Source organism: Perissodus microlepis, chromosome 16 (genome assembly GCF_051167445.1).
Source record: "Perissodus microlepis isolate ML-2025 ecotype Zambia chromosome 16, ASM5116744v1, whole genome shotgun sequence".
NCBI classification, from domain to species: domain Eukaryota; kingdom Metazoa; phylum Chordata; class Actinopteri; order Cichliformes; family Cichlidae; genus Perissodus; species Perissodus microlepis.
The window spans coordinates 5,230,409-5,254,734 of record NC_140476.1 but is presented as its reverse complement, the minus strand read 5'-3'; the positions used below and the strand labels follow the sequence as shown (position 1 = coordinate 5,254,734).

Here is a 24,326-nt window from a genome sequence, read left to right as displayed (position 1 = left end):
TACTCCTACTTGTGCTTTTTAAAAATATTATTAATTGTCTGTATCTTTGGATGCAATCTTACCAAATACCAAAGAAACAGAACATCTCTTGTTGAACTACATTTTGTGAAGGATATGATCTGAAAACTTAACAGTATTATATTCTAAAACCTCCAAAACTGTAAACCAAAAACATCCATAGACCTTTTATTTAGAATTGCATTTACATCTACATTTTATTTTTCATATTTCACACATGATTACAGGCTATAATTCTACCAAGTTGGAAAAGCCATATTCTACCTGATGCTCTTTGAAAGAGGTTAAGAAAAACACTTTGAGTAGTAATAAATATCAGAAAAATGTAAACCAAGCAAAAGGAGAATTTACACAGCAGCAACTAAACTTCATGATGGCACAAAAACACAGGAGAGATGCAAAAAATGGAAACTTCTCCTTGCAAGTGTTCTCTGGTGTACAGTTAAACCTACAAAAGAAACAAAAGTAACTTGGAAGCACCTGTCATGGTGACAAATGTGCAAGTGTAAGGATTTATGTGAGTGTAGCAAGGCCCAAGTTGTAATGGAGTATGGAGAGAACGTTGCCTCAGAAGGGTTACAAATGGGTACAGACGAATCTGCAAGCATGAACTAAGACTTATAAATGTGTGCAGTAATTTGTGTGTAACTTTTGAGGACTCACAAGCACGCACTTCAACAAATGTGTACATCCAAATCTGAATAAATACTGATTATTTAGACACAATTTATTAAGTTCAGCTTCACGAATCGTGTCAGCTGTGTTTTGGCAGCAAAATAGGGACCAACACAGTATTAGGCAGGTGGTTGTAATGTTGTACCTGGTGTATGATTTAAATATAGAACAATGGTTTGTATCATAAAAACATAAAATACGTCTCAGTTACAAACAATGTAAATAAGTGTTTTTGACAGTACAGTACAAGTGACCCAGAAACTCAATGGAAAAAGAATTTGTCCTGGAATTTTAAAAACAGCATATAACACCATATAAGCACATTTGATATTTGACTGCATTGTACAGAACAGTTTTTGCCATAATATGTATTTTAAAACATTAGTTTACTTATATATAATTCATTGTAAAACAATTTTAACTCATCAGAAGAATTATTTTGAAGTGACACAATCTTCCATTCACTTTAATCCGATTAATTTGATCTTGTCTAATAAATTTCTGCCCTTATTGACAGGCTACCAACTTTGATGTTCACTGCTCAAAAATATTAAAGGACAGCATCAAACTATGAGTGGCAGTAGAAGAAGTCTATGACTAGAGACCCTGGACACTCATATTAAACCCCTTAAGATTGCTTAAAATGACTTCAACATCGAAAGGAACCAGTTGAGCTTGCTGGGTAAAGTGTTCTCGCCGTGCATGTCCTACTGGGAGGAGGCCCTGGGGTAGATTATGAAGAGTCTCCACTATAGCAGAATACAACATTATACAAGAGGGGAAAACTTGTAGTGATGGATTACTGTTTCAACGGGGACGGAAAGTACAGTCAGAATAACCAACGTGTATTCTGCTATTAAATTAGAGCTCAGCAATTATTAATGGAAAACCTGGATATTAGTAGGATACTTTTAAATGGTTTGAAATGCCATGTTCTGAAACTACAGCAACATAGTTATATTATTACTGAAAGAAAAATGTTTAAAAAGCAGCGTTAGAAGTAGTTTCATTTTATTCCATTAAACACTCAACTTTTGTGAAACTTCATGTGTGCTGTAACATCTGTGTTCTCTTCAGTAGTAGTTAAAACTCTACTAACAATATAAACATATTTCATGCTGTCACCTGGTGCCCATACATAACTATAACACGTATACAACCAATCTCAGTGTATCATCTACAAACTACCAAGACAAAATCATTTCACATGCTTCATTTTTAATTCCTTAAGATTTAGTATGAAAATCTGAGGATAGTCTTTACTTCAGTGCCCTGTTTTGAAAAGCAGAAGGGTATATCTCACACAGTTACATCAAAATTGTGGGACTGTGCAAGTGTGTATATACACTGCTCAAAAAATTAAAAGAACACCTTTTAATCAAAGCACAACATCAAGTCAATTGATCTGGTCGGTTAAATAGCAGAGGGGGTTGCCAGTTTCAGCTGCTTTCATATTAATGAAATTAACAACATGTGCACCACAGGGGTAACAATAACACAACCACAAAACAGGAATGGTTTACAGGCAGAGCTCACTGATGTTTCGGCCTCCTCATCTTTTCTGTTTTTTATTACTTTTGCATTTGGCTAGGGTCAGTGTCAATACTGGTAACATAGATACAAGGACCCTACAGAGGTTGGACGAGCAGTCCGAGTCCTCCAGGACCTCGATACGTGGCATTGCAAAAAGGTTTCCAGTGTCTCAAGAGGATGGAGATTCCAGGGGAAAGGCGGTTAGTCCAGGGGAGCTGGACAAAGCCATGAAAGACATGATAGACATCCAAGGGTGTGGAGAATCTGTCGAGAACATTAATCTGCCTGAAGCATTGTTCAGCATGTCCAACTTGGTGGTGGGTCAGTGATGGTGAGTGATTTGAGCTAAATCCAACAAAACACCTCTGGGACTTCGAACTCCTGGACAATCTGAGGTACAACCTGGTGCCATCGGATGGACTGAAACAGTGTTGCTTGTTCCAGATGTGGGAAGAGATCCCCCAGGACACCATCTGTCAACTCATTAGGAGCATGCCACGATGTTTTCAGCCATTGAGACAAGCATGTGGGGTCCATAGTTCCCATTGATATCTGATGTGCTTTCAAAGTTTAATTTTTTGAGCAATGTTTTAAAAACAGATTTGCAAATTCCCTTTACCATTATTTAATTTCATCCTAGCTAAAAAAAAATACATATTATTACATATTATATTACATATGATCTGATCTCAGTTACTTTATAATGTATTTCAGTTGTGGATACGTTGCATCAACTTCAGGATCTTTAAGAATCTGAAGAAACTGATCACAGGTTTCTTCACCTTTACTCATCAGAAGATCTATCAGGTTGGTAACAGTTTGTTCTGGGTTAGAGGAGTGCTTCAGCTTTTCATATTGTCTGGTAGAGATGATTCCTTTGGCATGCACACACTGCAGAATGAAGAGATCCCCCATCAAGCAGTTAATGAGTTCCACCTTGTGCTCCTTGATCTTTCTCACAGCAGGACCCTGAAAAAGATGATAGCGTATTATTGATTAGTCTGAAGTAAATGTAGTTTTTTTTCGAGGCATTTGTATAAATTCTTGATTTTTTTTTTTCTTTTTTCACTGGTGCCATGTATTCCTCTCTTATCCATGCCAAACTACAATATTAATTACATTTAAAGGAAAATATGTTTCCAGCAAAATACTGAAAGACTGAAAAGTGAGGAGGCTTAATTCACAAAACTTCAGTCCAGAAAAAACAAATTCACCTGTGTGATTAACAGTTTTCACTATTTTTATTATGGAAATATTATTTATAAAATTTATCAAAAGCTCTATATATTCACTTGCTGAATACAGAAGGTGTTCCACCATGTTGTTGTGTTAAATCAAAAGTCAAAGCAGTCCTCTCCCAGGAGATTTTAGAGCATGCTTCCACCTGCTGACAAGCTTTATGGAAATGACAATTTCCTTTTTCAGCAGGACTTGGCACCTGACCACAGTGCCACAACTCCTATTAAATGACTTGCCAACCGTGATACTATTGTGCTCGATTGGCCAACCAACTCACCACACCTGTACCTCATCTTTGGGATAACACCAAACGGAAGTTGAGAAACACCCAAATCAGAAAACTGCGAAGGTCACTAACAGGCTTTGGGAACACTCAGCTGAGCTAAATGTCACCCTGCACTGAGCCAATTATTTTGAAGCAGCTCCAACCATGTACCGAGTGGATAAATGCACTCTTTTGTAACAAATCCTTTTTTGACAGATTTTAGACAATATTCTAATCATTTGAGATACTCTAATTTGGGGTTCTTAATGAGCTTTGACCTAAAATTATCACAAAAAGCTTGAACTGTTTCACTTTACATGTTATATCTGTAGAATTTACCTTTTAGAATGAAATGACAAAAATGAACATTCAAATTTTTATTATGTTTACAATGATACACTGAGGAGGGCAAATCAGTCTTCTCAGGAAGAATAAACCATGCCCTATAACCATGCCAGTACCGTGGCACATTTTGGAGAAAGAGCTGCGTAAGGTAACAAATTCTAAAAACAAATAAAAAAAAATACACTTTAACCTCACGAGTGATTGTGTGGCAGATCATTGGCCAACTAAGAAAATATTACAATTGTTCATTTGAGGTAAGACCTACTATGTGCAATATTTACTAAAACTGTAGGATATCAAAAAAAATTTCCCTGTTTGTGTAGGAAGCATAACTTTAACTTCAACTGACTTATCCCAAAACCATCAATACCATCTTGTGTCAGTGAACACCTCTGTGTGTTCTTGCCAGTAACACTATTCTCGTACTGTACCTGAGGAGGTGGCTGTGTGTCCTCTACCATACCTGAGAAAAACCATCAGGAATTACTTACTTTCCAAAAGTCTTTTTTTAATCTTGCATAATTTGATTTATGAATTACAGACTAACAAAAAGCAACAACAATAATTACACATTTAAGGTCAAAATATTACCTGTGTTTTCTTGTGGTGCATTCACACTCACTGAGAAATTTATACACTCATCAACATGGACACCTGATATTTTATCAGCACATATAACACCGCCGCCACTTGCAGTGAGATCTGCTTGGGGTTTGTTTCCTGTAAGAAGCAGAAAAAATTAATTTCCAGCTTGTTGTAATGAAATCTGTATAAAAGACTCAAACTGAAAACAAACTTGAAATGTGTTTGAAAATAGCTACTGACTCAACTGAAATACAGCAAAATACACTCACAGCCCACTTTATTAGGTATACCTTGCCAATTCTGGACTCTTTCACCTTCAGAACTGCATCGGTCCCTTTGTGACATAGAGTCAACAAGGTGCTGCAAACATTCCTGAGAGATTTTGGTCCATACAAACATGACAGCATCACACAATTGCTGCAGATTTGCTGCCTGCACAGCCATGATGCAAATTTCCTGTTGCACAACATCCCAATCTCAATCTGATCGCATGCTGCAAGGCTAATGTGCTCCAGAGCAGGCTAGAGAGCAGCTATGGAATCACCACACTATCGATCATCACTGACCAATTAATTCCAGAAAACTGATTGGTCAGTAGTGATTTGTGGAAGGTTCCTTAAACCCGTATGTGTCTAAAGTTTCCAGTAGCATCTAATGTCCTTGTATTTTCCTGAAGATCAGTACAAATTTTTTGAGACAATATTATTGTTTGATTTTACTTTATTTTTCTTCTGTTAGCTGCAAATAATTTATTAGTGTTTTAGTATAAAAGAACACCAATTTTTTTCTAGGTGCCCTCATAACCAATTTGCATGTAGACTAATTTTAAATTCTGTTTTTATGTTTACGTACTCTCAAACCTGTAAACACCACCACATTGATAACTCTGGTTGGTCACCATTATTTGCACGCTTCAAAAAGGACAGATTTTATTAATAAGGTGCTGTATTGCTTTTCCTGCTTTATTGATCAAAGTCTTGAAGTGCACATGCATTCAGTCAATGCTCTTGGTACTAAACCACTGCACAGAGATTTTCCTCTCATGTTGCTTATCTGTCTAGAGCAGATGTGCTGCTTTTACTTTGCACTGTGTATAACCGCCTCATATTTTTTCTAAAATTCTCTCTCTATATAGATATTTGTAGTATAGAATATAGTTTATTCTTCCAGCTGTTTCGCTGCTTGTATAATAATGAACTACTACCAAACCAAATTAACTTCAAATTCACTCAAATCGTTTTTATTCCCCATCCTGATGCTTGGTTTGAGCTTCAGCAGCTTGTCTTGAACATGTCTACTTGCCTTAATGCACTGAGATGCTGCCATGTGACTGGCTGAGTAGATGTTTGTGTTGACAAGCAGTTGAAAAGGTGTACCTAATATAAAGTGTTAATGAGTGCATTTAATGGTTTCCCTTATATGATTCCACATAGAAAAACATATAAAAAAAAATAAACCTCTTACCAGACAAACTGCTGTCTGCCGGCTGGCTTACTGTTTGAATGTTAAATGAAATTTTTTTTGCAGTTGTGTTTGTAATTTCTCTGCAGGACACAACACTGCTACCATCAGCAAACATGCTTGGAGTGGATGAACCTGGAACTATAAAAAAATAGACATATATATGAATAATCTAATCTCACAGGCCGAGGCTCATTTTCGGCCCAGACCACACAGGACTTTCACACACCTTCAGCTTCAGTGACGAAAAACTGCTTCAGTTGTGGGAAGTGTCCTTGGTGCTTCCTCAGAGTGTCAATAAAGTTCTGACAGGTATCTTCTCCTTTTTGAATGATTATTTCCAAGAGTTCTCTCATCTGCTCTGAACCACTGCTTTGCTTTATTACCTTTTTATATTCATTCACGGATAGGATATCCCCGCAGTGCTTCAGGATGTACTCAGGGTCACTCGAAAGCCATACGCACAGTCTGTTGAGCTGTGAGTTTAGTTTGTCCGTGGCCTGAAATAGTGCAGACATACTGTGTGGAATTCAACGTTTTTCTTGAGCATGACACAGACTTTAACGCAGTTCGTGTGAGAGACTCAGACTTGTTTGTCCGGATGTGGGTCTGCGTGCATCATACATAGTGAGCTTTTTTAGCGGTGTTACTATTTCCGAACTTTGAACGGTTTTATCTTTGGCGTAAAAATGAAAACTATTCAAACGGAATCGAAAGTGTTTTACTGGGTTAGCGTAATATCAAGGGTCACGTGCTCTGCCCGATTAGGTACTAAACGAAGAAACTCAAAACCTCACAAGTACACGTTGGTAAAGATTCTGTACCATGCTGGGAAGAAGCTTCTTCTGCTATAATGGTGCCTTTAAAGACCTCTCTTAAAATATGTGCCACATATGGAATAGACATGGCAATAGATTGCGTAATTTTCTGTGCGTAAAGGACCAAGCCGCTTACGCCCCTGTACATGCAAACTATTTACAGAGCCTTTACAGAGTAGTATGTATAGGCTAAAATAAAACTGATGTTTCTTAATGCATATCAAGTCGAAATAATATCACTGGTAGAATTACATGGACTACATTACATGGCAAATACATACTGCTTACCTTTGTTGACAGAAATTCAGTCATGACTTGACTCTAAAGCGAGCGATTAAAGTTTAGCAGGAAAAGGAAGGGCCACGGCTTCTTGTGGTTGTCGTTCTGTGAAATAAAAAAGGTTTAGTTACTTCCTGATTCTGTTGACGTGGCATGCAAACACATCGACAGGCATGCAAACTACAGTATAATACTGGTAACACATACATAGGCAGCTCACTTGTTTGTCCGGATGTGGGTCTGCGTGCATCATACATAGCGACTATTACTCGTTTTTGTTGTTTTGAGGTTTCTCTTCTTTTAAGGTGAAATTAGAATCAGCAGACTAACTGGTGGGTTACAACTGTGGTCAAGGTCTCTGTTGCTCAGACTGGTATAGAATCTTATCAGACCTCAGCTGCTTATGTGAATTATGAAATGTACCAATCACGCTGCCTCTTTCTAACTCCCTGTTTCATAAATGTAGATTCTACCTTATGTCAGGTACATGGCGGGTTACAAAGGTGAGCTTCATGAGTCTGATCCCTTCTCTCGGTGTGCATTGTTGCTCCTTGTTGCAAACATGTGCAGTGTTGAGCCACCTTCTCTTTCTTTATATGTTGCTAAGAAAATGGGAAGTAGGTGCAGCAAGCATTTTTCTGCCTTTTGTTCTGTCCTCCTGCAAGATGACCCCACACTGCTTCAATAGTGTTGAGGTCCATGTAGGTGATATTAAGGTGTTTTATAGTTGTAGATACTCACTGTTGTACCTCTCTCCTCTCCGTATAAGTTGGCACTTTGAACCAAAACAAACATCACAACATAAAACTTGTTGGACTAATTTTCAGAATAGTTCTTGTGTAAAATTGCATACCTCAGCCTTTTCTCCTCAAGAATGGCTCCTTCCACTGCGACCATTTCTGATTTTAGTGAAAAGCAGATGGAACAACTGAAAGGGCTGATGCATCTCAGGACCTTATTTTTATCTTGATTCCAAGTTTAGCAGCCTAAAACATCATCTGAGAATGGTCGGATGTATGAGACTGGATTGAAAATGAGTGAAAACGCAGCCAATGTCCAAAAAAAAGGAAAAATAACACGAAAGTCTGGCTCCTTGATACGTCAGCCAGTGATGGTTTCTAACAATTGGCTCAAAATTCTGAATGTATATATTCTGAATTATATCTATAATTCAGAATATATAGAGAGTGATGAAAGGCAAAAACAACATTTTAACTCCCTATAAAAATGTTTTAACCGACAAACTTGTTTTTCTGTTTCTGTTTTAGCAGTTTAGCTGTTTTCAGGTCTGTAATTTTAAATAGAACATATTATGACCGCCCTTACTTTAAACCTTTCCTTTGTGTGTTTCAGGGCTTTAGTGGCTTGAGCCAAAAGGCAATATCTGGGCTCTGTATTGGCCCTTTCTTCTTCCTTCCTGCTTCACATGGACCTGTTTGCCCTCACACCCTGTGTTCCACTTGTTTTTCTATTGCTATTTGTAATTCACTGTATTTACAACACTCATATCTCCACACACATGCACACCCTAAAGGAGTGTTCACCTTTTGTCATGGCTCAAAGTTGCCAGGTTGTGATAATACTGGCTATTATCGAGGTGTTAGCTAGCACTGTTGCTTCACAGCAACAAGACTGAATCCAGCCTGGAGCCTGTCTGTGAGAGATCTGGCTTGTCTTTTTGGTACATGGGTTCCTCCCACAGTCCAGACACCTGCATGGGGTTTGGTCCACTGGTGATCCTGAACAGGCTGAGAATGTGAATATTTGTCTGTCTCCGTGTTAGTGCTGAGACTGATTAGTGACCTGTCCCGGGTTTACACCACCTCTTTCTCTAACAGCTTCTTCCACATCACCGTGACTTGAATAAGCAGAAAAAAATAGATGCATGTATTTTTCCTGCATTAACACAGAAGCAAACATAAGTGGATTTACACGACTTCTCCCTCTGTTACATTTTCCCTCTGATAAACAAACAAAATCTTTTAAACATCACCAGGTTCCGGTATTTTATATCACATTAGCAATTTACATGTAAACAGAAATATGTAACACAAAATAAATCAATATACAACATCTTACTATAATATTATACATTAGTCTTTGAGTGCATACACATGTTAGAAGCTGTTAAAAGCACATTGTTAGATCCACAGCGAACGATCACCAAGTCCATACGCTCTGTTGTGAAATGTGGACTCTTCTAGATGTACAGTAGCTGAAATGCAGACATTATGAGGTCTTATGGCAGAAATGCACTGAATCTCATGAATAACATACATAATTCCCCTGTGATACAAACGTGATGCTGTTCATTAACAAACTTGGAGCGATATGGGTAATAAGGCTGTTAGAGATGAGTCACTGTGCAGACGTATGTTTACTGCTCGATGCGCTTTTGACAAAAGTAGCGTTTCGCTCCAGAGTTACCGCCCTCCTGCCAGACGTCTGGTTCAGTTCACTCATGTCCACCCCAGAGTCTAAACTGGTCTCTCGACTCTCGACTGGTCTCCGTCTCCTCTGTTGCTCTGACACAGCGTAATGGATCTCAGCTGCAGGCTTGCCCTCCAGTGAGACAAACCAGGCCCGAGGAGGCTGAAGTGAGGAGATATTGGATTGTCCGTGCACAGAGTGCCTGCTGTCCAAGATTTTATGTAACGTCCCGGGCACTGACACTGACTCTGGGAGCCTGGATGTGTTGGTGGAGGTTGCTGTCTGGGAGCCACCTGAAGCTCCAAGCTTGTCTTCAGTTTCTGCTGCCTGGTTCTGGGTCTCAGGCGGACCTTTTGTCTGTGTCTGGGTGAAGTTTTCTTTACCCAAAGGCTCTGTGTCAGCACCATTTGAAGCCCCTGCACGGGGCAGGGTGGCTGACTTGCTCCACTGGGCCAGCTCTGGTTGCTCCTCTAAATGGAAGAAAGCTGGAGTGTGAAGAATTGCAACAGGCTGGTTGTAGAAAAACAAATTATCTGTCAGAGATACAGAAACTCTTTGTTCTGAAGCCTTGTGTGAACACGTCAAATCGTTCAGGTCTGTGTTCAGATCATTCTCCAGCATAATGGCCACAGCACTGGCGTTGGCTATGAAAGAAGCATTGTGTCTACTGTCCCCCTTTCCTTCAGGTTGCTGGTCCTGTGAATGAGAAGCTTTCCCTGAAGATACTTCAAAGAGATCATCATCACATGTCGAAGTATTTTGGTCTTTTGTCGTCACTGGTAGGATCTTTGCTGCTTTAGTTTCACCAGAGGAACACCTGCAGGTAAACCAGGACATTAGTAAATGATTATTTGGGTAAATTTAAGATTAATTTTTGATTCTTTAAAGGAATACGCCACAGAAAACTATCAACAGCTCGTCCCTGATAGTCCTATTGAGCCCAGCAAGTGTGTAAAGGGCAAAGGTTTATGATACACGTGTCATTACCTGTATTATCCAGAACTGGGTGATGGTACATGACCACAGTATGAATATTTGATAGAGGGTTTTCACTGAAATATTCACTTAAAAGTATATTGTGACTTTTAAGTGATAGCCCATTTAGAACACGATTATACTGAAAGTTAGAGATTGGACAGCACTTTTAAATTAGTGAACCTTTGTGTGAAGGTTTTTGTTCTGGTCACAATGATCAGGTAATTGCAATGTGCATGACATGACAGCAGAGTTGCTGTAAGTAAACTATTTTTCATATCTTTATGATTCAGGGAGTTTGTCTATGTCTAAGAATATTTTAACCTTCCAGCCATTTTCACTCCTTTTTCATAACATTGTCATTATTAACAAAAGTAAGGCAGTTCAGTGGGCCAAACTGGGATACTTTGTCAGAACTCCAGGCCTCAAGGGTCGATGTGCTGCAGGTTTTAGATGTGTCCTTGATCCAACACAACTGATTTAAATGGCTAAATTAACTCCTCAACATGTCTCAAAGTTCTCCAGAGGCCTGGTAATGAACTAGTCATTTGATTCAGGTGTGTTGACCCAGGGTGATATCGAAAACCTGCAGGACACCAGCCCTTGTGGCCTGGAGTTGCCCAACCCTGTCTTAGATCTCCCTATTGTGAAAATAAAGGACTAAAGGATTCTGCTACATTGCAAAATGCCATCGAAGAGCACAAAGCGCTGACCCAGAGCAACTCTGATCCACAGAGTTCCCACATGAAAACCTGCAGGACCCAAATGACCCACTGAAAACATCCTGATACTAGGCATTAAAGGACTTGGCCACAGGTTTCAGGTCCACATCTCAGTAGGTCAGAGCTGATGTGGTGGCGCAGGTGGCTCCTACACAGTATATGGCAGGTGGCTCTAATGTTGTAGTTGGATCTGGTGTAGTTTAGTATAAAAGTATTTTTTCTCTTTTCTTTTTACCTGCAATAACATAACCCAACCAGAAGAGAGATGATAATAACGAGTGTCCCTCCAAAGAGAACCATCAGGAAAAAGGAATGCCGTATGATGAAGTCAATGGGAATGGCAAGTTCAAAGAAACCTGAAGAAGATCAGAAGGAGGACTTTTAGAGAGTCCAGAATAGAAAACATAAAATGTGATAAAATATGTAATAATATGTAATATTAGTCGCTGCCTTCCAAGGTTGTGAATAATGAAATTAATACAATGATAAAATCCAATTTTATTAATTATTCCAGTGCAGAAAATATCTGAAACTCTGTACTGCTAAAAGTGACTTTTACCTCTGTTAGATGACACAGGTGCTGCGATCCAGTAGCCGAGATGAGGAGCTGTGAAAGTCCACACAAGACTTCCATCTACTGATGTCACCTTTCCTAATCCTTTTCTCATCCATGCCCCTGAAGAGACCCAGCAACCCTTTTACACTTATATCCTCTTTTCTCGCACTTATGTTAATGAGTTATCAGATGAGTGGGGCGTTAGTATGTGTGTGATTATGATTTCTACTCACCAGTGGTCTGGTTAAAGAACCAGGCTGGAATAACACTCGAAGACTGAAGTCCAAAGCTGTCGGGAATGTTGAGGTTCATCTGCACAGGCCCAGTCACATGTAACTCTGTGTCTCCTGAGAAAAGCTGCACGCTGACAGCCGCCACCGGGCTTAACTCTACACTGACATATCCTAGAGGACATTAATAAATGTGTAAGAGAAGAGCAGGTTATTATGTGCCCTGGGCAAATTCAGCTCCCACAGCTTTGTTTTTCTTTTCTTGAACAAAAGGTTCATGTAATAATACTTTAGTGTAATACAGCTGTGGTATTGTAGTTTCGTACTGCTTAAATCTGTGTAGAACTTATAAATAATTGTTACCCATTCAAAACTGATGTAACTGTGTAATTCCTAAGGCCTTAAAGCTGCTTCAAGCCAAAATTTCACGTGTATTTATGTCTTTAGAACCACAAGATGGCGCCAAAGTTCAGCATGTGAAGGAAAACAAATTCCGTTTTAAGGCAATTTCAAAAACTCCCTCAAAAAAATATATGTGACAAGTAGAACGTTTGTTTTTATGTTCTTGTGCGGCTCTTCTTGTACTCATGTATTCCCTTTTTGTGCCCCAGTACTTGTCTTCACGCTGTTACTTTCATTTCAGCTGCCGTTCTGTCTGTCTGCTAATCATCTGTGGGTTTCAGTGGGAGTGCATCCACAGATCAGCATCAGACGTCTTTTAGATCACACGTTTCTTTTGAGGCTGCCATGTGTAGTAATGTGTCACTTCACATCACTTTTTCCACAACACGAAATGAAAAAATAACTCTCAAGGAAACTCGATCAATCGTCTCCTGCCGACTTCACCCAGTTAAAAGTAGTTTCCCAGCCTTTGTTGGAGCTGCATTTCATTTTCTGTTTCGTTTCCATGATATTCTGTCAAAATATGCATAGCTTGTGGCTTTGTGGTGACAATTTTACACACTGGTCATAGCGTAGGCAGAAAAATGAAGTAACTTTTTAAATGAATCAACAAAATGTCCATCCAGGGTCAAAAGGAGGGCTGGAGCTTCTCCCAGCTGTCACGGGGCAAAACGTATGGTGCACCTTGGAGTCTACTGTTGCTCCAGTATGAATGCCAAAGTATTCTTTGGAAAGATACTGAACCTTGAGTTGTTCCTGATGGGTTTCAGAGTGTGAACGTGTGTGAATGTTAGATAGAAAGCACTTAGGCATAGAAAAAATGTGCTCCTATGAATGAGACTCATAGTATAAAGTGCTTTGAGTGCTCAAGCATGGTAGAAAAGTACTGTAAAAGAAGCAGTCCATTTACCACAGAGAGCTGGCTCAAAAACACCTATGGTTGGTTTAAAATGAACCTAAGCTCATGGGAGGAAGCCCAAGTACCTCCAAAGAACATGCACACTCCACAACGAGACTCCAGCCACTGCTAGGTTTAAACCCAGGACCTTTTTGCTGTGAAGCAACCACTGCACCACCTCGCTGCCCCCAAATGCAGACATTATGAAGTATAAAGGAAAAAGTAATGAATGCATTGCACCTGTGAGACACCTGGTAACTCTGACTATACTATTCATGCTTTTGCAGAACAAAAAATACATCTAAATACCAGATTTACTGCTCATGATGCCTCGAGTGTACAGGAAGTCCCCCTGCTCTGACGTCAGCCTGGGAATGGTCAGGAAGGCTTTAACAGAGGTGATATTACTGCTGTGTGTCAGGTTCAGCAGGGTTTTAGGGAAACTGACCACAGGCTGGGATGAAGCATCTGCAAAATGATACAAAACATTTGTAAGGACATTACATTTCCCAATCACAGAGAGCAGGAGCATAAGTGACTTTAACAGCTTATACAGTACCAGATGTTCTCCCAGTGATCAGGACAGAATCCTCAAAAAGCCAGATGTTCCCTTGATTCACACCCTGAAGTGATAATGTCACTGATGAAAATACTACAGTAGTGACAAAGAGAAAAGGAGGAAAGAACCCAAATTAGCATTAGCACACTATGGTTTACTTTTCTTCCACTAGATGGCAGTGTGGGTTTTTTTTATTTTTCAATTCTAATACTGTCCCCTCAAATGATACAAGCAAAGCAAAAAGCCTTTTTCTGGAAGAGGCTTACAGCAACAATAGCTCAGGTTTAAAGAGGTTTCAATTCAAAGCTTTAGTTAAAAGGAAAAATGTAGCATTGAATGTGGAAGAGGAGCAAAAGAAGCAAACACTCCAGATGTGGGTCAGAAAATAATCCCGGACAGATTGCAGCAGCCAGGAAAAGCTAATTAGGTGTCAAATGCAAGAAAGGTGGAGGAACGTTTGGCCTTGCACAAACAGAGAACGTTCGGAAAGAAGTGCGCATGAATCAAAGTGTTTTCCCTGGTTGCTTTTCATGATGAAATAAAAACCCCACAATTCTCTTCTCTCTCTGCAGTGCTGGTGTAAACATGTGACATTCAGCTATAACCAAAGAATAAATGGTTTGAGCTGAGCTAAATTTCAAAATGAGAGCTAGCATGGGGAAAAAAAACCATCCACACAATGTGCAAACACCCTGAACAGATGACATACTTGGCATTTTGTCGGTTTTACAAGGCAGCAGTGTGCAAATGTAGCCGTCATGGCAGGCAACAACTGTGAGAAGCATCCCACTGTGGTAAGGTATGTGAAGCAAGACCCCACCATCCTCCCCAGAAAGAGCTGTTTTGGTCTTGGTGTAGTTGACGTAGACCTCCACCACTGCCTGGCTCAGGTACTGACGACTCAGCACATCATTCACCTGGACCTTCAAGCTGAAGGTAGAACCTGGGGAAAGAAAACCGATAACTGCAGGTTCACAAAATGATGGGAGCATAGTAATGGCTGCAGCTCTGACAAATGTGACAGTTTACATCTGCAAGTTTATACAAGTTATGATGAGGAGGTAAAAATATGTAAGAGTGCATCACTGCAACCCCTGAACGAGCAAGTTTCTGATGTTCTCTTAACAAAATGTATCATTTTAAGCTCCATGAACATTAAAAGCTTCAAATACTGAGCTTTAATATTTCAGCAGAACAGAGGTGGCTGCAGTGCTAATTAACCTGGACGAGACAATATTGACAAAACAACAAGAAAATTAGTTTACGGAATCCCTCGAGGGCATCAATCAATTAATCCCAGTGGACTGTAGAGATGGGGACACAAATGCTAATGTTGAAAGTGGGCAATTAGTCCAGCAAAGCATGCAGTCACAGCAACATTTTGCCACATCAGCATGCAGACAGCTGCCTAGGGTACATATTTTCAATACTGTAATTCTCGTGAGAGTCTCCTAATCATTAAATGTTTCAAGCAGCCGCCACAGAATCCCATTTAGGCACCTTACCCAATTAGCCACTTTCACACTGAACACCGAGGCCCAATAAAAAGGTTAATGGAGACTTCTGAGGGGCAATGTGTCGCATAACAATACAAAATACTCAGTAATCCATCACAGCCAAACAAGAATCACTGACTAAAGGATGAAGCCAATGCATTAAGCTACACTAATCAAAATATTTATTTAAGCATTGGATTAAATCTATAACACGATTAGATTAGAGTATTTTAGCCTCTTTTAGCTGTTTATTTTTGTTTTAAATCCTCAATACGTAGCCTTGCATACAAGGTCATGTTTAGAGAGACAGTGCTTGATAAAGCCCCGCCCACCCTGGAGAAGAAAACGATTCATGGCTCCCGGCTGCTTTCGTTTTATGCCAACGTATCTCCTTGTCAATTCTGTCTCCTACAGTGAATGCATACAAAATATATATTTAGGCACCTAGGTAAGGTGAGGTAACTTTATTCATACCCATGGGTAAGTTAAATTTGCTTTACGGAAAAATGATAGCATTTGGCATCCCTTCAAAAACACAAATACCTAATAAATATAAACCTCACTGTAGCACATATATAGTAATTTAACGTTTTGAATCAAAAACAAAAACAGTTCTTATTTAATTCAGTAACAGCTACAGGGACAAAGCTTCTTTTATAACGCTTAGTCCTGCATCTTGGAAATAGAAACCTCCGTCCTGAGGAAAGAAGCTGAAATTCACCCCGTAGAGGATGGGAACCATTTTTAAGGATTGATAAAGCCATTGCTAAACAAGACTGTGGCTCACCTATCAGATGACTGGACCATCTCACTATCTGATTCAGTGAGTGACAGAGGTCTGACCGAACCATGCCACCAAACAAAAGGATAAAACAGACTCAATAACAGAATGATAAAACAAAGTTAAATTTTTTTGGTCAATGTGGAAATGAGCAAGTTTCCTGAGGCAGTAAAGGTGCCGGTGACCCCTTTTTACCAACTGATTTGCAGTTCTGATCAAAGTTCAGTTTTTCATTGATTATGGTGCCAAGATATTTATATGATTGCACTTGCTCTATTTTATAACCTTTAATTAAGGTGACTCTGACGCCAAGCTCTCATTCACTGCCGGTCGCTGCGTGTGCATGCGCCCAAATGATGTGGTCCATTGGTTAGTCCTGGTAAAAGTCCTTCTGTCAAGACTCAAATTCAGCATTTTTGCTGTCACTATTGTGGCTTCTGAAGCTATTTGTCACTTACACAGACATCAGTTGCTTAGTAATCCTTTTTCTCTCAAAATTAACTTGATGATTTTCCCAATGAAGTGTGCACTGATGGCACAGATCAAAACAGCCCAAGGCACTCAGATTCTTGTCTTTTTACCAGCTTCCCCCTGCTGGAAAATGGAATGGACTTTGCATTTGAGACTGGGAAGCTACAGCCATCTTTTATATACAGTCTATGGTCTGGGCTGCAGTGTGGTCATGCACTTTAAATATCTTTCTGATGGTGGGTACAGAAAAACCATGTCATGTGTCTATAAGTGCAGCCACTAATAAATAAATTTCAATTTTAAACTACTGCATTTGTATAAGTTAATCATTTTGAAAGAAGCTTGGTGATTTTTCTTGCAGGAAAATGTGGACAATTAACAAAGTTCAGAGTAACATTTTTATATTAGCAATTTCTTTACCTACAGTAACTCACTAGCATATAGCTAACATTAACCAGATGGTGCTAAAATAAATATCTGGCACAGATAATCCAATGCATTTTGTTAGATTTAATTATTTACATATTGTAGACTTTAGTGTCTTCCCCTCCAGTGGACATGGTTTCAGAAGATTCTATGAAGCACTGCACACTGCAGCTCTGCTCGTCACCAAACAGCAGACAAAGTTTGCTACTACCTATTGAGCTGTTACAGATCCACATGACTGCCATGGTGCCTGATTTCGAGCCTTATTTTCTGTCTCGAATTATCTACGTCTGTGTCTTATTCCCTGAGTTGTTTCCACTTCCCTGATTATCACTTTGTGTATAAATAGTCCTACCCTCCCCTCAGTCCCCTCAGTGAACAGTGTGTGCTGAGCACCCTACCTGATTTCTTCTTTGTATTCTCATTTTGGATTTTGGACTCTATCAGTCTACATCATCCCAAATAAAACAGCTCACTTTTGGTTTTAAGTCTGCATCCTGTATGTGGATCCTCACTCTTGCGTTTCCACACACTATTTTTTCTATAGGAGTTGGAGTAACACAGGTACCTCAGCCTTTCAGATGAATATCAGAGTTGAGCGTGTAAAAAGGCAGCTAGGTGCTAATTCTCATATCGTATTTTGCTAAGTGGCAAAAAAATCAATTAATGCATCTTTAAATTGTGACTTTTTCCACAGCCAAGTTCAGCAGTCCAAACACAAGCAGTGGCTCAATGGAGTAAAATAAAAATCTGTGCATCCATCTTTCTGTCATGGTAGCTTACAAAGCACGAGGATAAAGCAGCACATATTTACTGAAGAAAAATAAATCAAACGAATGATTGCACAGAATAGCTGTAAACATCTGAGCCCAGTGACCCATATCAAATATAATAAAGCCGCTGAAAAGGAAAATGCTCCATGCCAAGAGCTTACTGTGTACAGATGCAACACTGTGGTAAGAGCTACATTAGCTTCCTTCACCTTATGCACTGTAATAAACACTGTCAACTGAGCTGCACCTCTGGCGTAGCCGGGAAAGTGAGTCTGGGGAGCCGTAAATCCCAACAGCTGGATCATCATCAGTTCTGTAGTTATTTTTCACCATGAGCTCATGAAAATGGCTAAGTGTTGCGTACTGCCACAGCAGCGATCTAATGCCATAAGCATATTTCTCTAATGGTGACAAAACCACTCTGACAGCAGCAGCGGATGAAATCGCTGCTGCTTTGATTGCTTATAATCCTGCTTCTAAAGGAGATGCCAAAGGTTTACTGCAAACTCATGAAGCTTTATGTGACCAGCTTTTCCAGTGTTTCACCAAGTGCCAAAGCCAGATAACCACATCAAGCCATATCACTGCCCCGAACAATTTTCTTTGATCAGAGGCAGACAAATGCCCGGAGCTCCTTATTTTCAGCCACAATGAGAAACAAACATGTCCATTTGGCTGTTTTATCGTCAACCCACCAAGATACTTACACCAGTGCAGATGGACACGAGGAGGCTTGTGTTGGGAGAGGCAGCCTCCGCTTCATGTGTGTTCCGCCTTAGTGGCCAAGCATAACAGAAGGGGGTTACTAAATCTGTAGTGGAGGTGCTTTGTGCCAGATTACTATAATCTCCCCATTTGGCAAACTGAACCAGGTTTATGAAGAGGGCCGTCTGAGGTCAGTGAGTGCAGATGAGAAATGGATTCCATATTGTGTGTACAATGTGGCTGGAATGGTGTTATCATCCTCCGCGGAAAAGTAATAAAGAATTCCACAAAGCTTTACTTTATAAATATGTGCAGATTTGAAGTGAAATATTAAAGTGGGCGATAATGACCGAAAACTGTCTGTGGCTAAATGCTGACACGCATCACCATATTATCACCTTTTTCTTTTTATCAGACATGACAACAACAATCAGAGATCCACAGGAAGGAACGCAAACATGTTGACTGGTCAGTTTTCAGACCAGACAGATGGTCCCACAGGGACTTATCTCTTGTGGCCCCCCCTCCCCCACATTTGTCTGTATATGTGTTGGAATTAGGCCACATATTCCACTGATGGACGACAACACAATTAAACCTTTTTAATATGTGGGGTACAACAAGCATAAGTCAGCAATATCAAACCGAAGAAAGGTTTAAGACATTAAAAAAAATCACGTTGGGGGTTGGTTAGTGAAGTAGGGGCTGATGTCCTAAAATGGTCATGTTTGTCAAGTAATTACAACGTTCCCTGAGGCCGAATGATTAAATCGTTAAGTCTGCCGATCTGCTCGTTCTGAAGGGAACAACAACGAAGACGTTAATCTCAGTGTGGGTGAAGAGGCCATCTGTATTTGTGGGGGTGTTTTGTTTTTAACTCAAGTGGAAAGTGGGCATTTGTTCCCCCTGAGAGTTTACTTGGAACTGAAAGGACAGGGAAGCTAAGAGGACGTGGTTTTGTCAGGACTCAGCTGCAGGCCTGCAGACGGGGGGAGGGATGGCCAGAGACGACAGCATGCTTGGGTACATTTCCAAGTGTTGTAGTCAACAACACAGACCGGGGGATCATGTGATGGTAATGCACTCCTACATCAGCATGAATAAGTCATAAAATCAGTTGATAAGAGCGAGGTCACAAATCCCTCTTTCAGCTCCTCTGGAAGCAGAAAGTCTGTCACGAAAAGCTCAAGCGTGTCTGCGAGCGAGGGAGAAGAACAGACGAGCTTCCGAATGAGATTCTCCCTTAAATGTCGTGAATTAAAGCAGCTCAGCTGGAGACAAATTGAACAAGTTAAAAAGAAGAATGTGCCTGCTGTAGCGCCAGCAGATGATTTGCATGGAATTATAATCTAGACTGAGCTGATACCGAGAGCCGTCTGAGCTGTATTCCAAGCATGTGTTTGACATGCTTTTTGGCCAAATCCCAGAACACTTTAATATGTTAATACTGTCATAATGTTGTAAATAATGTGCACGCGAAATGATCAAATGTGTGCCTGGTGGTGGCGATGTGCTAAAAGGAGACAGATGGAGACACCTTACTCATGAGTTGGCAGCAGGAAGATCCAACATCACTTATTGCTCATGAGCAGATCTGCAGATTTGTGAGAAAATCCTCATACAGATGGTCTAAGCCGGCTCAATAAAGATTTCTTAGTCTATAATATGGTACTTGCAGCCTTTTGGGGAAGAAAGATGGAGCATACATATATAAAAAGAACTGTTAAAAACACCGATTATGTTCTCAGGATGTAATGCAGTTCATTTGCTCCTCAAACATTTAACAGAGGACAGAGTGTAAACTTTAAATCGACGTTACACCGACCTGGCCTGGGCTCCAGCGCTTGCTGTTGGAGTTGAAAGGGCTCTTGTTTCCTGGGATCCTGGTTTGAAAAGTTCCCATCATCGGCATGCAGAGGGTGTCCCGCAGCCGGAGTGAACTCAGCCCTTCCACGGCCGCATAAAACCAGCGAGCACAGCAGAGACACGCAAAACAGCAGGCGCATGACTTTCAAAAAGCCTCGTTTTTATTCACCACAGGTCAAGGTTTCATCTACAAAGTACACAAGAACAAAGATGCTCACTCCGCTGCCATCACAACTACTTTTCTGTGAGCCACCCTTCAAACAGCGCAGGAAACTCCGCCCCCTGCCACCGAGAGCCGCTCCATCCATCCATCTAATTTAATGGGTTTAATTCTGTTTTTTATTACATTTTTATTTTTTTTGCAAATCAGTTATTATAAACTTTGACTGACATTATTTTTTTCCAAGGGTTTTTGAAAATTATTTTTTTTATCATTATTTATTTATTTAATGTAAACCACATTATTAACCCGAGATATTTCTAAATATTATAAAATAAAGCATATTGTTTTTGAATTAACAATAATAGTAAGAGTTTAATAAAATAAATAAAATAGTTTTTATTTGCTTTATTTAACTTTTACGCGGACTGTATTAATTCTATAAGCACTGCAAAATGTTTTTATCTCTTTTATTTATTTATTTATATTTCTTTTTATTCTGATGCACTTTTCAAACTTTTCTTTTATGCATGTCATGTCATCATTACTAATATTGCTAGCATTATTGCTGTTAGTGCAAGTACTATATTTTAACCTTATGTAAAAATTTTCAACAAGACATAAAAACTAAAAACATGAAATGGACAAAATGCGTTGATTTGCACTGACAGATGAGCTTAATTAGCACAGACCAATGTCTAAATGATGTTATAAAAAAGATATTTGATTATGTTTTAGAAGCAAATGATTTATGTTAAAAAATGAGGACTATATTGATGTTTGAGAGATGTAGAGAACCATATTTGAGTTTCATCACATCATACTTAAGTTTTGCAACCTTCCTTCTATTGTAGCTTTACATTAGAATCAAAGTTAGTCCTCAGCAGCAGGGTCATCACGTGTTTTCATCGTGTGCTGGATGGTGTTTTAATTTGATGTGCAAACACTTGCATCATGTGGTTTTTACCACTAGATGGGGATAATGCAATGTCAATTAACGAAGTGACACTTAACGTTTCCGTTTCAGTTACCAGTTCAAAAGACTATCTTGACAACAGCAGTTTAACCTCTGACCCTGAAGGCGGTTACTTCTAAATGAAGTTGTAGTTGCAGTGTGAGCAGTGCTGATAGCAGCAGCAATGATTCAAATCTCAGTTGTAGTTCTAGTTGTCTTTATTTAATGGTTATTTATACATTTGTGGAAATTTGCATGTCTATTAAAAGCCTTCATTAAACATTAATTCTGCCTCAGGCCTCTTTTAAAATTTTCTCTTTCTACTTTTACAGCAATATTTTAATCAGTGATTCAAAATTCGACCACATTGCACTCTTCATCTGTACTTGTTCCCGAGTACAGAGGCAAAGCTGTGGGCCAAAGGCCAATGTGCGTGAAGGGGGTAAAAGATACAATTTTCAGTCTTTTTTCTATGTGTTTTAAAGTTTGAAATGTAAATTTGGGGGCTGGAAAGGTTAGCATAACAACACTGTGGTAGTATAGGCTCCGCAGGTTTCTAATTAGGTGAACTGTGGTTGATTTTCCATTTGTTTTCTGCACATTTACAAGTTTTGTTATTTTTCTTTACTTTCAGTGTGGACTTCAGCATCCTCACCGAATTGTCCAAATCTTTGTTATGTTCTGAGTTCATGTGCAGCTGGGGGGAGACCACTGCTGTCGGGGTGTGCTTGGCTTGTCAAGGTTTCCCAGCAGAACGCTGCATTGTAATCAGATGATCAGTGTTATTCACTTCACCCTGGCAGTCGTTTTATTCCAGACCATAATTAAGTTTTTATTTGCTTTTTGTTGTGTTTTCCTGTCTTGTACTCGCTAACAATATCGAGAGATTAAATAAGGTACAAGTCATGCCCTGCTTCACTTCATTATGTCACCTGAAGGTTGGTTTCCTCACTTATGTCTGCCTGCAGAGCTTCCTGTTGCCAAAATATGAGTGAATCCTTCCCCAGCTGCTTTCTTCACCATCATAGCTCTTCTGTGACAGGAGCCTGAGCGAGGCAGTGAGCTGACACATTTGTCCTCCCAGCTCTATTCCCCTCTGACAAAGTATAAATCGGCGTCTAAACACACAAGCACAAGGATGGATGACAGCCCTAGTCTCCAGGATCAATTTGCCACAAATTAGATACAGTAATGGTTCATTTCTCCACATAAATAGCTGCATCTACGGGGACTGTTTTGGAAATCTGCTAGCTTTCACCCTGGAAATCAGTGCCAGCGCTCTGCTCCATCCCTGACTGCTTTCTTCTATTAATCTTATCGGAGCTCAGATAGCTTCTCTCTTTTGTCTTTCTGCACACAATGCTGCAGTTTATTAGTTTCTTTTGATAAAGGAGGAAACATGTCTGTTTAAATTTGTTTTAATCAAACTAAGCTTAACTACTCATTGCCTGAGAAATAAACTAATATTTTATAACACTAATATTAATAATGTACAATATCAGCCTTAATCAGTGTTGACTGAAGCCAAGTACAGTAATGTAGCTAGATTTGTAGATTTGACAGTGTCTTTACTGTAATCTACAATAACAGCTTCTTACTGTAAAAACGGTGTTGTTGTGCATGAAATGTACATACTGAAGTGTAAGAGTTCCAGCTGTTTTGTTCCAAATGTACTGTAATCACCATAAACAGCTTATTACAGTAAATGTCTATATATATCATAATACAAATATATTTATTACTCCTTGTCATTACTCCTGACCTTCAGGTGACTATTTTTGTTAGCACTATGTAAATAAAACTGAATTGAATTCAACTGAAGGACAGCTTCTCACTTTGCAGATCCTCTTCCAGGTGCACTTGGCTCAGTTTCTCATCATTTTGAATTTCCAAAATTCTAGGACACGAGAGTGAAGTCGGAAAAAAGAGAAACACCCTGAAGGTGAACACTGGCTGGATTTGATTAATCACCACAGGAGTCTTGGTCATGGTGTGTCATTGCCAAATAAACCTTCTAACTGTTCTCCACAGAAACACTGAAAAGCATCGAGGGTGCAGGTGGAGGCTTTGGATCAGGCAGTAGAGTGGGTCATCTACCAGTGGGAAGGTCAGTGGATCATGTCTGAACCCTGAGTTGCCCCCGATGCATTTATCAGAGTGTGTGTGAATGTTAGAAAAAGTGCTTGGGTGTATGCTGTATGAATGTGTGTGTGATTGAATGAATGAAAAAGCTGTGGCTATACATGTACCAGACCATTTACCTCATATATCCAAAAAGAAGAATTTAAATACATAACATAAATAAAAGAACCACTACAATACTTTAAAAACACTCGAGTTTAAACTCATGTGGTCTTTAAACGCCTCAGCACAAAAGCAGGCATTATCCACACCACCGCCTCCTCGAGCTGCAGCAACATTTGACATTGTGTGCTGTATGAGGTGTTGTAGCACTCGGGGAACAGACTCGGACTCTAGCTTAAATAAAAACTTTGCTTTATACAACAAGCTTTTACTGTCAAAGAAAAACTGAAAAAAGGGGATTTAATTAAGGTCCCTTTGGATTTGTGGGGTTAAATTATGAAACAATTCTGGCATAAATCAAAAGGATGTGTAATTATTCTTTTGTTTTTGGTGGTTTGCGGTCAGTATTTTCACCTGAGATGTATCTGTATTCAAGTGTATTTGCAATATTTTGCAAAA

The 24,326-nt window shown here is 39.5% G+C and overlaps 2 protein-coding genes across 2 annotated transcripts; both read right to left on the bottom strand.

Annotated features, from left to right (window-relative positions):
- Positions 1–720: 720 nt before the first annotated feature.
- Positions 721–8,981, bottom strand: LOC146370263 (uncharacterized). Its single transcript, XM_084908174.1, has 6 exons — positions 7,228–8,981; positions 6,351–6,621; positions 6,125–6,262; positions 4,667–4,795; positions 4,507–4,538; positions 721–3,195 (listed from the first exon to the last, which is right to left on the bottom strand). The coding sequence occupies exons 1-6, from the start codon at positions 7,249–7,251 to the stop codon at positions 2,920–2,922; spliced, it is 870 nt and encodes a 289-aa protein (XP_084764300.1). The 5' UTR covers positions 7,252–8,981; the 3' UTR covers positions 721–2,919.
- Positions 8,982–9,082: 101 nt separating this feature from the next.
- LOC146370262 (protein FAM171B-like) lies at positions 9,083–20,771 on the bottom strand. Its single transcript, XM_084908173.1, has 8 exons — positions 20,468–20,771; positions 14,700–14,933; positions 13,991–14,083; positions 13,741–13,899; positions 12,135–12,305; positions 11,905–12,021; positions 11,581–11,701; positions 9,083–10,465 (listed from the first exon to the last, which is right to left on the bottom strand). The coding sequence occupies exons 1-8, from the start codon at positions 20,646–20,648 to the stop codon at positions 9,577–9,579; spliced, it is 1,965 nt and encodes a 654-aa protein (XP_084764299.1). The 5' UTR covers positions 20,649–20,771; the 3' UTR covers positions 9,083–9,576.
- Positions 20,772–24,326: the final 3,555 nt, after the last annotated feature.